The following is a 17,765-nucleotide window of genomic DNA, read 5'->3' as shown; positions in this document are numbered from 1 at the left end:
TCCTGGTATGCACGGGCTCCTCATCCTTATCCTGGTATGCACGGGTTCCTCATCGCTATCCTGGTATGCACGGGCTCTTCATCGCTATCCCGGTATGCATGGGCTCCTCATTCCTAACCTGGTATGCATGGGCTCCTCATCCGTATCCTTGTATGCAAGGCTCCCTCATCCCTATCTTGTATGCATGGCCCCATCCCTATCTTTGTATGCATGGCCCCATCCCTTTCTTTGTATGCATGGCCCCATCCCTATCCTTGTATGCATGGCCCCATCCCTATCTTTGTATGCATGGCCCCATCCCTATCTTTGTATGCATGGCCCCATCCCTATCCTTGTATGCATGGCCCCATCCCTATCCTTGTATGCATGGCGCCATCCCTATCCTTGTATGCATGGCCCCATCCCCTCCTTGTATGCATGGTCCCATCCCCATCCTTGTATGCATGGCCCCATCCCTATCCTTGTATGCATGGCCCCATCCCTATCCTTGTATGCATGGCCCCATCCCTATCCTTGTATGCATGGCCCCATCCCTATCCTTGTATGCATGGCCCCATCCCTATCCTTGTATGCATGGCCCCATCCCTATCCTTGTATGCATGGCCCCATCCCTATCCTTGTATGCATGGCGCCATCCCTATCCTTGTATGCATGGCCCCATCCCCTCCTTGTATGCATGGTCCCATCCCCATCCTTGTATGCATGGCCCCATCCCTATCCTTGTATGCATGGCCCCATCCCTATCCTTGTATGCATGGCCCCATCCCTATCCTTGTATGCATGGCCCCATCCCTATCCTTGTATGCATGGCCCCATCCCTATCCTTGTATGCATGGCCCCATCCCTATCCTTGTATGCATGGCCCCATCCCTATCCTTGTATGCATGGCCCCATCCCTATCCTTGTATGCATGGCCCCATCCCTATCCTTGTATGCATGGCCCCATCCCTATCCTTGTATGCATGGCCCCATCCCTATCCTTGTATGCATGGCCCCATCCCTATCCTTGTATGCATGGCCCCATCCCTATCCTTGTATGCATGGCCCCATCCCTATCCTTGTATGCATGGCCCCATCCCTATCCTTGTATGCATGGCCCCATCCCTATCCTTGTATGCATGGCCCCATCCCTATCCTTGTATGCATGGCCCCATCCCTATCCTTGTATGTATGGCCCCATCCCTATCCTTGTATGCATGGCCCCATCCCTATCTTTGTATGCATGGCTTCATCCCTATCTTTGTATGCATGGCTCCATCCTTATCCTGGTATGATTGGCCCCCATAAAAAAAAACATAAAAAAAATAAACCATTACACTTACCTTCCTGCGCTCACTCACAGCGTTTTGTTCCGTGCCAGCAGCTGCTTTATGCTTGTAAGCAGCACATGGTAGGCACGTCATGCGCTGCTTACAAGCAGAGCACAGCTGCCAGAATACTCACCACTGCCCATGCCGGAACTATGTTCGTGGAGGGCAGTGAGTATTAAGTAGCACTCACAATATCAGCCGCTGCGCGGTCACATGTAATGCTACTGAAGAGAAATGAATATTCACCTCTCTCCACGCCCATGGGAGTGGAGAGAGGTGAATGTTCATTTCTCTTAAGTAGCATCACATGTGAGTGCCCGGCAGCTGCAGGAGCCGGCTCCTGCGGCTCACATTGTGCGCGCTATTACAGAAAAATGAATATCCATTGCCAGTGCATATATATACTCAGTGAAGGAAATAATTATTTGATCCCTTACTGATATTGTAAGTTTGCCCATTGACTAAGACATGAACAGTCTATAATTTTAATGGTAGGTTAATTTTAACATTGAGAGATAGAATATCAAAAATAAAATCCAGAAAATCACTTTGTATAAATTCTATAAATTTATTTGCATTTCGCAGTGAGACGTATTTGATCACCTACCAAAATATAAGAAAAACGTGAATATCTCTAAAGTAAGACATCGGATTGTCTTAATTTGTCTTTGCGTTGTAGGTTCAATGCAGAAAGCATTGATCCTACTGAAGATTCCCATAGAATAAATGTATTGTGGGTTGTCAGCAACACATTTATTAAAGTGTTATTCCATCTCTTCTCACTTTTGTAAGTGGAGCACATACCTAATGCCGATGTAGCCCCCCTGTCTACTTCTAATGAATGGGACAGGTACTTCTGCACACTTCTCAGCAGGTATCAATAGAAGTGACATCACCAATACAGAAGTGAGGCAGAATAACCCTTTAGGTAGTTATCCTTTGTACATACCATGCTCATTCCTCATTGCCAAGTGTTTCTTTAAATTAGTTAATGCTTGTCTTCATCTAAGGTGCTATAATGCTTATTCTACCTACACACTGAGTCTCCAGTTGATAACTAGTGTAGTAGCTTTGTTGATCTGCGTCCTCCTAGTTTTCTGGTCATGCAGGAGTCACGTTCTGAAAAATAAAGCGTTACTTTCAGAACGTGACTACCACGTGCAGCTTAACATTACTGCTACTATCCTCCTTTCTCATATTAAACTCGCGGATAGATTTACAACATTCACTGGTTTTGTTTCATGCTTCTTGTTATTGTAGACCATCAACAGAAGGTGTGTAGAAGCTGCTGTAATGACCGGCTTTGCTCTTAACTGCACCATAAACAAGAAGTCCCTGTTTGATCGAAAGCATTATTTCTACGCTGACCTGCCGGTATGTATCTCTTTACATTTTCTGTAAGTGCACATTTAGCACTGATGAGTGAGTGACAAATCTTAGATCATTTAAAAAAACAAAACAAAAAAAAAAACAATGGTTCTTAAAAATGTAGGGAACCTTGAATTTAGATTTTATAATCTGATAGCCCACAGATCTGATTACATAATCTTGTGGTTTATGTATGCTACATGGAGACGTGTCAGTCTTTCCTCTTGTAGTCTTCATCTTTCATTTTTCGGGCTGTTTCTCATGCTGTACAGGTCTGAAATAACTTAGATCATTATAGCCTATGAAAGGCTTTAAAACACTTAAGTCTCAGCTCTACTCCGAAATCTAAATATATTCTTTGATGCATGAACTCTGATCAGAAGAGAATGACTGGACTCTTCTCTTGAACATGACGGCACTTAATGCTTGACTTTTCCACCTCTAATCCTTTCTATCTAGCGAATGGTATATGATATCCACAGCCTTAGATGAAAACTTTCTCTGAAGTGGAAAAAAAGAGTATGATACTTCATTTCATATTGCTGCGTTAATATGCCCTTTGACAATCCTAGAAGACAAACCCATTTTTTGTGTTCTTGGTTACTTGAAGTGTACTGTCTGTTTCATATAAAATTATGATTAACCATCACTTACTGGCTAAATTGTCTTGATTATTTTCACTATAACTCTTGCGATTGTAATAGAAACATAATCATAGACTTGTGTAATTTAAACATAGGAGTAAGATACACAATAAAGACATAGTGTAAAAAAGGTTATTAGTCATTGCATTAACTGGTGCAAAATTAACTATATGGACAAAAGCATTGGGACACATACACGTTGCACCTCTAGGCGCTTTTATGACCTCACATTCTAAATCCATAGGCATTAATATTGAGTTGATCCCAAGTTTATTGCAATAACTGTTTCCACTCTTCTGAGATGTTTATGTTAGATTTTGAAGTGGGTCTGTGGGATTATTTTTGTGTTTTCAACAATGAGTATTTGTGCAGTCAGACACTGATGTTGGACAACGGCCGTCCATCTTACGACGGCGTTACTGGCACTCCATCTTACGCTTGGCATTGAGCTTGGTGATGTACATCTCGAAAACAGCTGCTCGGCCTTGGAAACCCCTGCCATGAATTTCCAGGCACGCTATTTTTGTGCTGGTGTCAATGCAAGATAAGGTTGGACCTGTGCAGTTATTGAATCAGCAGAGAGTTGATGACTTTCGTGGTCTGTGTCTTAACATCCAGAAACTTTGTTGTCTGCCACTTCGTGACTGAGCTTCTGTGGTCACTAAAAACGTCCACTTTTCAATAATACCACTCAACGTGATCGTGGAATATTTGGGAGGAGAGAAATTTCATATCTGATTTGTTTGTGGGAATGAAAGGAAAGCAGTCAGAGCTTAGTGGTCTGGCTGGTTTTGGGTGTAATAGGTCCACGCTGAAGAACTGTTATTTGTTTCCCTAAAGCACCCCTTAAGCTTTTTTTTTTTTAGTTTCTTTTATTTCACTGCTGGAGTGGTGCCACTAATCTAATTTCCCTTCACCTAGTGATATACTAAGCAGCCGCTTTCTGCAGGTTATAAATTTCAAAGACTGACCATCACTTCCGTACAGAAAACGGGTGTGAACAGGTGCAAACTAAGAGTAGCCACCTCCATATATAACAAACAAATATGCACCCTGTAATGCTATAGCCTGCAAGCATGAAATATATTAAATTGCATTACTGCTCTAGAAAATAGGTTAAAATGAATAGAACCTAGCTCATTGTCCAATTCGTGTCTGCCCAGCAGCCCATGAAAAGGCGACACTCTTTGCTGGAAACCTAACCTAATGATACCTCTTGTGGGCTGAATAATATATGAGAAGGTATTATATGGGAAGGTAGGATCCTGCTGTGAGTAAAGCCACTATAGATAGTGATCGGTGAACCTCTGGATGTTCAGGTCTGGCACCTATAAGACGCCTATCCAATACTAATCCTATAGTTATATTGTAAATAAACACACAGCTAGTGTAAAGTACTTTTTATTTGAAATAAAAAAAGAAAAACACTTTTTTATTTAAAAATAACAAACACAGTTATACTCAATGTCCATTCCTTTGAAGCCATAGTCTCCTGTAAAAAAACATAAAATAAAAAGCAGCCATATTCCTCACCTGTCTGACGTTCTGTCAATGTCTGTGATAAATAATTTTCAACTTGACCGGTGCCAAGATGCGACCATCCAGGCTGAAAACCACGTGATAATGATATACTGTGAATGCAGTGTCAGTGACTAGTGGTGACGTAATCGATGTTAGTGCAGGTTATTGAGGCTGCATTCTCATTCGTGCCATTGAACCGCAGTGACCTCAGTGAGATCACCAGTAGCACAGTGAGAAAAAGTTGGATGGTGCAGCGCTGAGCTCAGGGAGTTCACAGTGAGAAAATCTCAGTGAATTTTGGTGAACTCGCTGAGCTTAGCGCTGCACCGTAAGACTTTTTCTCACCGTGCAAGCGGTGATCTATCTGAGGTCACCTTAGTTTTGGAAATTCATCACCCTGGATTGGACACTGTTTTATTTTTCGTATTCTGCTGAGCTTCCAAGTTGGTTACTTGGAATACTGAATGAGCGTCCAACTCAGTGAGTGCTGTCAGTCCTCCTTTTTTCTTTTGGATAGTAATGGATAGGCGTCTTATAGACACCTTCCATTACTAAGCCATGGGCTTGATTTCATCTGACAATACCAAGGTGACATCAACCCTGCAAATATGAACCCCAGTTGCCACCGCCACAGGGCAAGTGGGAAGAGCCAGGCAATGCGCCAGAATTGGCGCATCGAATAGATGCTCCTTTTCTGGGGCGGCTGCTGGCTGCTATTTTTAGGCTTGGGGGGCCAATATGGCTCCATACCAACCCACAGCTGTCTGCTTGGCTGGTTGTCAAAAATCGGGTCATCCCATGCTGTTTTTTTTTAAAATATGTATTTAAATAATAATAATAAAAAAAACGTGTGGGACCCCTCTATTTTTGATAACTAGCCTTGCTAAAACATGACAGGATTGCAGCCCGCAGCTGTCAGTTTTGCCTGGCAGGTTATCAAAAATACTGGGGATTTATTAACCCCTTCCCGACCTGTGACACAGCATATGCGTCATGAAAGTCGGTGCCAATCCGACCTGTGATGCATATGCTGTGTCACAGAATGATCGCGTCCCTGCAGGCCGGGTGAAAGGGTTAACTCCAATTTCACCCGACCTACAAGGGACAGGGGGAGTGGTACTTCAGCCCAGGGGGGGTGGCTTCGCCCCGCCGTGGCTACGATCGCTCTGATTGGCTGTTTCACTTTCAACAGCCAATCAGAGCAATCTGTAATATTTCACCTATGAAAATTGGTGAAATATTACAATCCAGCCATGGCCGATGCTGCAATAGCATCTGCCATGGCTGGAGACCCCGATCTGGCCCCCCCACCGACTGGCGGCGGCGATCTGCAGCCGCCGTCAGTGTTCCGTACCCCTCCGTCCTGTCCTAAGCGCCTTCCTCTCCCCTCCGCCCCCCCGCTGTCCGATCGCACCCCCCCATACTTACCTAGTCCCGGTGTCCCTCCCGGTGTCCTCCGTCTCCTCGCATGGGCGCCGCCATCTTGGAAAATGGCGGGCGCATACGCAGTGCGCCCGCCGAATCTGCCGGCCGGCAGATTCGTTCCCTGTACATTTTGATCGCTGCGATAAGTTCTATCACAGCGATCAAAATAAAAAAAATAGTAAATAAACCCCCCCCCCCCTTTATCACCCCCATAGGTAGGGACAATAATAAAATATAGAAAATATATTTATTTTTGTTTTTCTGTTAGGGTTAGGGGTAGGGTTAGGGTTGCACTTAGGGTTAGGGTTGCACTTAGGGTTAGGGTTGCACTTAGGGTTAGGGTTGCACTTAGGGTTAGGGTTGCACTTAGGGTTAGGGTTGCACTTAGGGTTAGGGTTGCACTTAGGGCTAGGGTTGCACTTAGTGCTAGGGTTGCACTTAGGGTTAGGGTTGCACTTAGGGCTAGGGTTGCACTTAGGGCTAGGGTTGCACTTAGGGCTAGGGTTGCACTTAGGGCTAGGGTTGCACTTAGGGTTAGGGTTGCACTTAGGGTTAGGGTTGCACTTAGGGCTAGGGTTGCACTTAGGGTTAGGGTTGCACTTAGGGCTAGGGTTGCACTTAGGGCTAGGGTTGCACTTAGGGCTAGGGTTGCACTTAGGGCTAGGGTTGCACTTAGGGCTAGGGTTGCACTTAGGGCTAGGGTTGCACTTAGGGCTAGGGCTAGAACTAGGGTTAGGGTTAGAATTAGGGCTAGGGTTGGAATTAGGGTTAGAATAAGGCTATGTGCACACGGTGCGGATTTGGCTGCAGATCCGCAGCGGATTGGTTGCTGCGTATTCATAGCAGTTTTCCATCACGTTTACAGTACCACGTAAACCTATGGAAAACCAAATCTGCTGTGCCCATGGTGTGGAAAATACAGCACAGAAACGCTGCGTTGTATTTTCCGCAGCATGTCAATTCTTTGTGCGGATTCCGCAGCGTTTTACACCTTCTCCATAATGGGAATCCGCAGGTGAAATCCACACAAAAAACACTGGAAATCCGCGGTAAATCCGCAGGTAAAGCGCAGTGCATTTTACCTGCAGATTTTTCAAAAACGGTGCGGAAAAATCCGCACACAAATCCGCAACGTGGGCACATAGCCTTAGGGTTAGGGTTGGAATTAGGGTTAAGACTAGGGTTAGGGGTGTGTTGGGGTTAGGGTTGGGATTAACCCCTTCACCCCCGGAGCTTTTTCCGTTTTCGTTTTTCACTCCCCTCCTTCCCAGAGCCATAACTTTTTTATTTTTCCGTCAATTTGGCCATGTGAGGGCTTATTTTTTGCGGGACGAGTTGTACTTTTGAACGACATCATTGGTTTTACCATGTCGTGTACTAGAAAACGGGAAAAAAATTCCAAGTGCAGTGAAATTGCAAAAAAAGTGCAATCCCACACTTGCTTTTTGCTTGCCTATTTTGCTAGGTTCACTAAATGCTAAAACTGACCTGCCATTATGATTCTCCAGGTCAGTACGAGTTCATAGACACCTAACATGACTAGGTTATTTTTCACCTAAGTGGTGAAAAAAAATTCCAAACTTTGCAAAAAACAAAACAAAACAAAATTGCGCCATTTTCCGATACTCGTAGCGTCTCCATTTTTCGTGATCTGGGGTCAGGTGAGGGCTTATTTTTTGCGTGCCGAGCTGGCATTTTTAATGATAGCATTTTGGTGCAGATACGTTCTTTTGATCGCCCGTTATTGCATTTTAATGCAATGTCGTGGCGACCAAAAAAACGTAAATCTGGCGTTTCGATTTTTTTTCTCATTACGCCGTTTAGCGATCAGGTTAATGCTTTTTTTTTATTGATAGATCAGGCGATTCTGAACGCGGCGATACCAAATATGTGTAGGTTGGGGTTTTTTTTTATTGATTTATTTTGATTGGGGCGAAAGGGGGGTGATTTAAACTTTTATATTTTTTTTATTTTTTTCAAATTTTTTTTACTTTTTTTTTTTTACTTTTGCCATGCTTCTATAGCCTCCATGGGAGGCTAGAAGCAGGCACAACGCGATCGGCTCTGCTATGCAGCAGCGATCATAAGATCGCTGCTACACAGCAGAAATGCCGGTGTGCTGTGAGCGCCGACCACAGGGTGGCGCTCACAGCCACCGGCGATCAGTAACCATAGAGGTCTCCAGGACCTCTATGGTTACAATGTACAAGCATCGCCGATCCCCGATCATGTGACGGGGGTCGGCGATGCGCTCATATCCGGCCGCACGGCCGGATGCGGTAGTTAAATGCCGCTGTCTGCGTTTGACAGCGGCATTTAACTAGTTAATAGCGGCGGGTGATCGCGATTTCATCCGCCGCTATTGCGCGCACATGTCAGCTGTAAAAAACAGCTGACATGTCGCGACTTTGATGTGCGCTCACCGCCGGAGCACACATCAAAGCAGGGGACCCGACATCTGACGTACTATAACGTCAGATGTCGGGAAGGGGTTAAGGTTAGGGGTGTGTTGGGGTTAGTGTTGGAGTTAGAATTGAGGGGTTTTTACTGTTTAGGCACATCAGGGGTCTCCAAACGCAACATGGCGCCACCATTGATTCCAGCCAATCTTGCGTTCAAAAAGTCAAATGGTGCTCCCTCCCTTCCAAGCCCCGACGTGCGCCCAAACAGTGGTTTACTCCCACATATGGGGTACCAGCTTACTCAGGAGATACTGGACAACACATTTTGGGGTCCAATTTCTCCTGTAACCCTTGGGAAAATAAAAAATTGTGGGCTAAAAAATTATTTTTGAGGAAAGAAAAATGATTTTTTATTTTCATGGCTCTACGTTATAAACTTCTGTGAAGCACTTGGGGGTTCAAAGTGCTCACCACACATCTAGATAAGTTCCTTTGGGGGTCTAGTTTCCAAAATGGGGTCACTTGTGGGGGACCTCCAATGTTTAGGCACACAGGGGCTCTCCAAACGCGACATGGTGTCCGCTAATGATTGGAGCTAATTTTCCATTCAAAAAGTCAAATGGCGCTCCTTCCCTTCCATGCCCTGTCGTGCACCCAAACAGTGGTTTACCCCCCTCATATGAGGTATCAGCGTACTCAGGACAAATTGGACAACAACTTTCGTGGTCCAGTTTCTCCTTTTACCCTTGGGAAAATAAAAAAATTGTTGCTAAAAGATCATTTTTGTGACTAAAAAGTTAAATGTTAATTTTTTCCTTCCATGTTGCTTCTGCTGCTGTGAAACACCTGAAGGGTTAACAAACTTCTTGAATGTGGTTTTGAGCACCTTGAGGGGTGCAGTTTTTAGAATGGTGTCACTTTTGGGTATTTTCAGCCATATAGAACCCTCAAACTGACTTCAAATGTGAGGTGGTCCCTAAAAAAAAGGTTTTGTAAATTTTGTTGTAAAAATGAGAAATCGCTGGTCAAATTTTAACCCTTATAACTTCCTAGCAAAAAAAAATTTTGGTTCCAAAATTGTGCTGATGTAAAGTAGACATGTGGGAAATGTTATTTATTAACTATTTTGTGTCACATAACTCTCTGGTTTAACAGAATAAAAATTAAAAATGTGAAAATTGCGAAATTTTCAAACTTTTCGCCAAATTTCCGTTTTTTCACAAATAAACGCAGAAATTATCGACCTAAATTTACCACTAACATGAAGCCCAATATGTCACGAAAAAACATTCTCAGAATCGCTAGGATCCGTTGAAGCGTTCCTGTGTTATTACCTCATAAAGGGACACTGGTCAGAATTGCAAAAAATGGCCAGGTCATTAAGGTCAAAATAGGCTGGGTCATGAAGGGGTTAATTTACTGCACTGTTACCAGTGACAGCAGGCATAGGCTGATGGAAGTTGTAATTCCATCAGCTGACACCTGTGACTGGAGGTAAACTTTTTACCTCCGGTCACAGCTGCTGGCTCACGCTGTCATCTGACAGCGTCAGGGCTGCAGCGCTCTGACCGGCGGTAATGATCAGAGCCCAATGTTTGGGGTACCAAACCAGAACAGTAACACGGACTTTCTGGTGAAGTCGGTGTTTGGGATCCATGCCTGAACAGTAGGTGTTTAGTACGGACCCCAAACTTTACTGTTCGGGTTCGTCCATCTCTAGCCATTGTCTAATGGGTGGAGTGCTCGGTCAGAACCTATTAGGTTAGGTTCCTTGCAAGGACAATCGCCTTGTTGTTGGCTGCTGGGCAAACATGAATTGACAAATGTATGTGCGAAGTATCTTCATTTTAATTTATTTTCTAGAGCAGTAATGCAATTCCAATTTCATATATTTCATGTTTGAATATTATAGAATTAGAGAGTGCAGCTTTATTTGTTAGTCTTCTGCAGGTTGTGACCTGCCGAATCGATTCAGTGTTTGCTGGGCAAGCCAGAAGACAAAAGTCCTCAGTGTGTGTCAGAACGAGGCTCTCGTAGACTTGCATTGAAAGTTTGTAACCGTTACCGCTGACTTACGGTCGATCGGTACTCAGGCAGCGCTGGGAAGAGCTGAAGACAACGGCTGGTGAGCATAATACTAGGGGCAGGGGACTTGCATTAATGGCACCACTCCAGCGCTGAAATTAAAATTAAAAAAAATTCTGGAGTGGTGCTTTAACTGGGTCTCCTAAGCTTACGTTTTTATTGCATAAGCCTCCTCTATGTAGAAATAAGATCAGTATTACTTGCCCTCTGTAACTCCAGAGCTGCTACATCTCTGCTATCCCCCGGTCTTTGTTGAGAAAGCAGTAGTGGAGTTGTCATGGCTATTGCCTTTGACCAGTGCAGCCAGTCAATAAGCACAGTGGTCTTTTGTCATTTACATTAACATGACTGCTGAGTCCAGTCATAGCTGAGTCGCTATAGTCGTGTTGTCGCTGCTACTGCCATATCATCAACAAATACCAGGTGCATCAGTGCTGAAGTATTGCTAATTTACTTTTTTTTTTTTGCTGTTCATTAATTGTTCTTGTGTGTCAAAGCCCAAAGAAAAACAAATATTTCCTCAGCATTTAAATGTGGTTTTATTTCTGGTGGGTTTTAAATTAGGATTTAGGCACAGAATCTTTTCAACATTAAAGGGGTTATCCAATACTGTGAAAAAATGAGTTTGTCATTTGCTGGCTCTACCCAATGAGCGGCTACTCGTCATCTACCATCTTTACTATTTCGTAAGAGTGGACATCCACCCTGACAAAGTATTGATTAGCTGCTGCTGACGGGTGACTGCAGCTGGCACATGGCAAATCAAGTCACTCTCTGTGAATATCGGCACCTACATCGCCAACACAGCACTTCTGCAGGAGGTGAATATACATAGTTTTTCTTGTAATTCGGATTCTGCCTTGATTAAGCTGAACCAAATTCTGATGAGCATTATATGTGGTATAAGATGTCTAATATAAAAGATCACCATCAAAAGTGTATCTATCTAACTACCACTATAACATGGATATATGTATGGATAACTGCTCAAATCACATAGATATACAGAAAACCACCAAGCAGTCATAGAATCCAAAAATAACAACTTTATTAAATATTATAAAAACGTGTCATATCAGACAAACGGATATGTGGGACTAAAAGATGGCAACCAGATGCTACCAACATCAAACAAAGAGCCCAAGGTTGGGTTTATCCCTGGTCAAAGGTGTATACAGATGTATGCAGGTTTTAATCACCCACATAGATAAATGGAGATGTATATATCTTTAACAAGTACCAGCTAGCAGAGCATAAGCAAATCACAAACCCCATTACTATGAACATAATAAACAATGTAGTGACTCCATATACTAACTTATGGATGATGGATCGATCCCACAGGGACACCCGTTCACCCCGACGTGCGTTTCGGTAATGAGACCTTCCTCAATTGATTAAGCTGGTGTGGTCCAGCAGTGGACAATCCATTTATGAAAAATTCTAGGTAATACTGATTAACAACAACTTGCTATACTATGTCTTTTTCAGTTACATGCCAGGTACAGTCTACTGCCATCCTCCTAACCCCACAAATCTGTATTTGTAAGCTGCCAAAGCTTTTTATGCATCATAGTCAGAAGATCAGTCTTTTTTTAACTGCCAGTATTGTTTTTCTGTGGAACAGGATGCTCTGATCTTTATGGAAAAAAATAGCTGGTCATGTAATGATTGAAATTTAATGGCTGTTTTTTCCCCAGTTGCAAACAGCGATTATTGCTGCAAACCGACCTTTTCCATTGATTGTAAGAAATATCAGTAAACTCTAACCTTCTACAAAACTAAGCAGACGCTAAATACAGCAGTTGAATCAGTCAAGACATAATTATTGGTTTGGGTCATGTAAGTATACACAGCGAAGGGCATCATAACAGAAACCTCTACTCGTCTGGTCACAAGGCCACTACAGTCTCCTGCATCTCCATGCATTCTCAGTATGCTACAGATTTACAAAGTTGTAATTGAATAATGCAACAGTTGTAAAATGTGATTGTTCTGGAAGTGAACGTTATCTTCCAGCTGGAATAATACAGCAGTTTAATGGTGTCATTGTTCTGGATTTGAACTTATCTCAGAGATTAAATAATATATAACAATTTTAATCCATATTCATTTTGCGGCTTTACAGTGTCCTAGAAAACGTCTGTGTCAAAGTCAAATTTATAAATCGCTTAAAAATTACACAACAGGACAGACTAGCTTACATAATTGCCGTCTGCTTTTTAACAAACTTCACATGACACACAATAAAATTAAGTATGTGCAGGTTTTTATCATGTAAAAAATCATACAAAGAAGAATCATTTCAGAACTTTTTCCACTTTTTGTCAACCGTAGTCTCTAAAATTCAATTGAAAATCAACCGAAAATCTTTTTGGAGGGTAAAAGAAAAAGAACTAAAAGAATTAGGCTGCATAAATATGCACATCCTAAAACTATTGCTTTGTTGCACTACTCTTTAAATTTATGACAGCATTCAATCAGCATTGGACACGTCTAGAATTGGCCCACTCTTCCTTGCAATGGTGCGTGCTACAAATCTGTTAGGTTGCGAGGACATTTCCTCAGGTCAATTCACAGTTTTTCATTTGGATTCAGGTCTAGGCTCTGGATGACAAATTCTAAAATACACATCTGGCAGTCATTCTCTTGTTGATTTAGACTTATGTTTAGGGTCCTTGTAGTGCTGAAAGGTGAAATTCCTTTTCAGCTTTTCAACAGAGCTGTGAAGGATTTGATGACAAATTGACAGATTTTTAGAACTGTCCGTAATTTCCTCCACTTTGACTAAAACAAACCAAAAGCACAATGCAGCTCCACCATGCTTCCATGTGGGTATGGTGTACTTTTGGTCATGCACAGTGTTGGATTTGCAAAAAACATACCTTTTGCAATTATGGCCAAAAAAGTCAACTTGGGACTCATCAGACCATAGCACATTTTTCCACGTGCTTTTGGAAGGCTTGATGTAGGATTTAACAAAACATAGCTAGGCTTCAATGTTTTTCTTTATAAGAAAAGTTTCTGTATTGACATGTACCCCATAAGCCAGATGTTTGAAGAATTGGTGAGATTGTTTTCACATTCAGTACTTGTGAGAAATTCCTGGAACTCCTTTAATGTTGATGTAGGCCTCCCGGACCAATTTTCTTGTCTTTTTTTCATCAATTTTTGAGGGATGTCTATTTCTAGGTAATAGAACTGTTGTGCCAAATTTAAGCCACTTCTTGATGGCCGTCTTTACAGTGTCCCATGGCATATCTAATGCCATGGAATTTTTTTGTAAGATTTTCCTGTCTGAAAATTTTCAGCAATGAGATCATTTTGCAGTGTTGTAAGCCCTTTATGGACAATGGCTTTTGCTGTAAAATGCATCTAAGAAAATGGCAGGAAAATGCAACCACATTAGTTTACTTTGGGTATTTTTATTTTCCTCCTTAAAATGAGTTCATTTTGTTTCCCAGTGGATTTTAAAGATTATAGGTAACTTTGATGGGAAAAACTACAAAATGATTTTATCACAAAACCTTTGGAGGCTGAGGCATAAGTGCTCTGTCAAGCCCAGAGCACTTGATGCCTCATTAGCATGTGAATGAAAAGGCTAAATGCAGTAACAGATAGAAGACATAAAGTTGTGTGTGACATACATTTCAAAGACCTGTATGCAGTTTGGTAGGTTGATCTTGCTTATGGATTTTCTTTAACCTCTTAACACACTAACGTACATATACATCGGAGATGCGCTGCCTCTGCGCATTCTGCAATAGACGCGTGTGATTTATTTAAACTGTTACTGCACAAAATTGCACTGTGACAGTTTACATAGTTAGTAAGGCCGAAAAAAGACATTTGTCCATCCAGTTCAGCCTATATTCCATCATAATAAATCCCCAGATCTACGTCCTTCTACAGAACCTAATAATTGTATGATACAATATTGTTCTGCTCCAGGAAGACATCCAGGCCTCTCTTGAACCCCTCAACTGAGTTCGCCATCACCACCTCCTCAGGCAAGCAATTCCAGATTCTCACTGCCCTAACAGTAAAGAATCCTCTTCTATTTTGGTGGAAAAACCTTCTCTCCTCCAGACGCAAAGAATGCCCCCTTGTGCCCGTCACCTTCCTTGGTATAAACAGATCCTCAGCGAGATATTTGTATTGTCCCCTTATATACTTATACATGGTTATTAGATCGCCCCTCAGTCGTCTTTTTTCTAGACTAATTAATCCTAATTTCGCTAATCTATCTGGGTATTGTAGTTCTCCCATCCCCTTTATTAATTTTGTTGCCCTCCTTTGTACTCTCTCTAGTTCCATTATATCCTTCTTGAGCACCGGTGCCCAAAACTGGACACAGTACTCCATGTGCGGTCTAACTAGGGATTTGTACAGAGGCAGTATAATGCTCTCATCATGTGTATCCAGACCTCTTTTAATGCACCCCATGATCCTGTTTGCCTTGGCAGCTGCTGCCTGGCACTGGCTGCTCCAGGTAAGTTTATCATTAACTAGGATCCCCAAGTCCTTCTCCATGTCAGATTTACCCAGTGGTTTCCCATTCAGTGTGTAATGGTGACATTGATTCCTTCTTCCCATGTGTATAACCTTACATTTATCATTGTTAAACCTCATCTGCCACCTTTCAGCCCAAGTTTCCAACTTATCCAGATCCATCTGTAGCAGAATACTATCTTCTCTTGTATTAACTGCTTTACATAGTTTTGTATCATCTGCAAATATCAATATTTTACTGTGTAAACCTTCTACCAGATCATTAATGAATATGTTGAAGAGAACAGGTCCCAATACCGACCCCTGCGGTACCCCACTGGTCACAGCGACCCAGTTAGAGACTATACCATTTATAACCACCCTCTGCTTTCTATCACTAAGCCAGTTACTAACCCATTTACACACATTTTCCCCCAGACCAAGCATTCTCATTTTGTGTACCAACCTCTTGTGTGGCACGGTATCAAATGCTTTGGAAAAATCGAGATATACCACGTCCAATGACTCACCGTGGTCCAGCCTATAGCTTACCTCTTCATAAAAACTGATTAGATTGGTTTGACAGGAGCGATTTCTCATAAATCCATGCTGATATGGAGTTAAACAGTTATTCTCATTGAGATAATCCAGAATAACATCCTTCAGAAACCCTTCAAATATTTTACCAACAGTAGAGGTTAGACTTACTGGCCTATAATTTCCAGGTTCACTTTTAGAGCCCTTTTTGAATATTGGCACCACATTTGCTATGCGCCAGTCCTGCGGAACAGACCCCGTCGCTATAGAGTCCCTAAAAATAAGAAATAATGGTTTATCTATTACATTACTTAGTTCTCTTAGTACTCGTGGGTGTATGCCATCCGGACCCGGAGATTTATCTATTTTAATCTTATTTAGCCGGTTTCGCACCTCTTCTTGGGTTATAACGATTGGTGACCCTTAATATAGGGTTTTCATTGTTTCTTGGGATTTCACCTAGCATTTCATTTTCCACCGTGAATACCGTGGAGAAGAAGGTGTTTAATATCTTAGCTTTTTCCTCGTCATCTACAACCATTCTTTCCTCACTATTTTTTAAGGGGCCTACATTTTCAGTTTTTATTCTTTTACTATTGATATAGTTGAAGAACAGTTTGGGATTAGTTTTACTCTCCTTAGCAATGTGCTTCTCTGTTTCCTTTTTGGCAGCTTTAGTTAGTTTTTTAGATAAAGTATTTTTCTCCCTATAGTTTTTTAGAGCTTCAATGGTGCCATCCTGCTTTAGTAGTGCAAATGCTTTCTTTTTACTGTTAATTGCCTGTCTTACTTCTTTGTTTAGCCACATTGGGTTTTTCCTATTTCTAGTCCTTTTATTCCCACAAGGTATAAACCGCTTACAGTGCCTATTTAGGATGTTCTTAAACATTTTCCATTTTTTATCTGTATTCTTATTTCTGAGGATATTGTCCCAGTCTACCAGATTAAGGGCATCTCTAAGCTGGTCAAACTTTGCCTTCCTAAAGTTCAGTGTTTTTGTGACTCCCTGACAAGTCCCCCTAGTGAAAGACATTTAACATAAATTATCGTCTCCTGAACCACGTACATGCAGCAAACCAGGCAAGAGACATTGGTTTGTCTCTATAGAAAGACCAATTGCAGTGAAGCAGGCAGGCTTATATTGCTATGATTTTCTCAGTTGTGTCTGAGAAGATTGGAGCCGGCTATCCAACAGAGCAGCGCGGACTGTGATACTCCTTTCTGCATCAGTCATCATTGGTGTTAGCACTGATCATGACTATTTAATCTCATAGATGTTGTTATCAATATCGACAGCAGCATCTAGATGCTACTCTGCGATTGCCTGAACCCAATGGTTAATTATAGCAACCACAGGGCCAAGTAATCGCTTTGGGATCTGTCAGTTATGGTGCCCTGTTAGGCCCTGACATAAGCAGGGTCTAACAGACTGTGTTAGTGTGACAGTGATGTAGTTTATGCACTGCAGTACATGAGTATTGCAGAGTATCAGTCTAGCAATTAACATGTAAAATATTAAAATCTGGTAGTGGGGCTTAGTAAAAATGTAAAAAAAAAAAAAAAATGTTTAAAAATAAAGCACACATGAAAAATCATAGAAAAAATGTTTTACCTCTAAATACAAAGGTTTTATGAAAGAACTGCAACAAAAAAGTACACTTGTTAGCGCTGCAACTCGACTTTCAAAACTGTCACGTCGTTTATCCTATACATTAATCAATGTAAAAAAAAAAAAAAAGGGTAAAAAATTTAGGTTTTTCTTCATACTGAAATACAGGAAATGGACTAAGGAGTAGAGTTGGGCGAACCCGAACAGTAAAGTTCGATGTCCATACCGAACACCTACTGTTCAGGCACAGACTTCATCAGGAAGTCCGTGTTACTGTTTGGGTTCGGCTGCCCGAACACTAGGGGCTTGTCACACTGTCATGTGCATGACAGCGCAGCAAACACCACTTCTGATTGGCGGTGAAAACTTCCCC

The 17,765-nt window shown here is 42.1% G+C and overlaps 1 protein-coding gene across 1 annotated transcript in view; it reads left to right on the top strand.

Moving 5' to 3' along the window:
* Positions 1 to 17,765, top strand: part of GATB (glutamyl-tRNA amidotransferase subunit B) — a 219,163-nt gene that overhangs the window by 50,503 nt on the left and 150,895 nt on the right. The window contains exon 3 of the mRNA XM_077279319.1: positions 2,571 to 2,684. Coding sequence (XP_077135434.1) covers positions 2,571 to 2,684 — 114 coding nt within the window. The remainder of the gene's footprint in view (positions 1 to 2,570; positions 2,685 to 17,765) is intronic.

This window comes from Ranitomeya variabilis, chromosome 1 (assembly GCF_051348905.1).
Source record: "Ranitomeya variabilis isolate aRanVar5 chromosome 1, aRanVar5.hap1, whole genome shotgun sequence".
NCBI lineage: Eukaryota > Metazoa > Chordata > Amphibia > Anura > Dendrobatidae > Ranitomeya > Ranitomeya variabilis.
The sequence above is the reverse complement of the archived record's forward strand: the minus strand, read 5'-3'. Positions and strand labels throughout refer to the sequence as shown.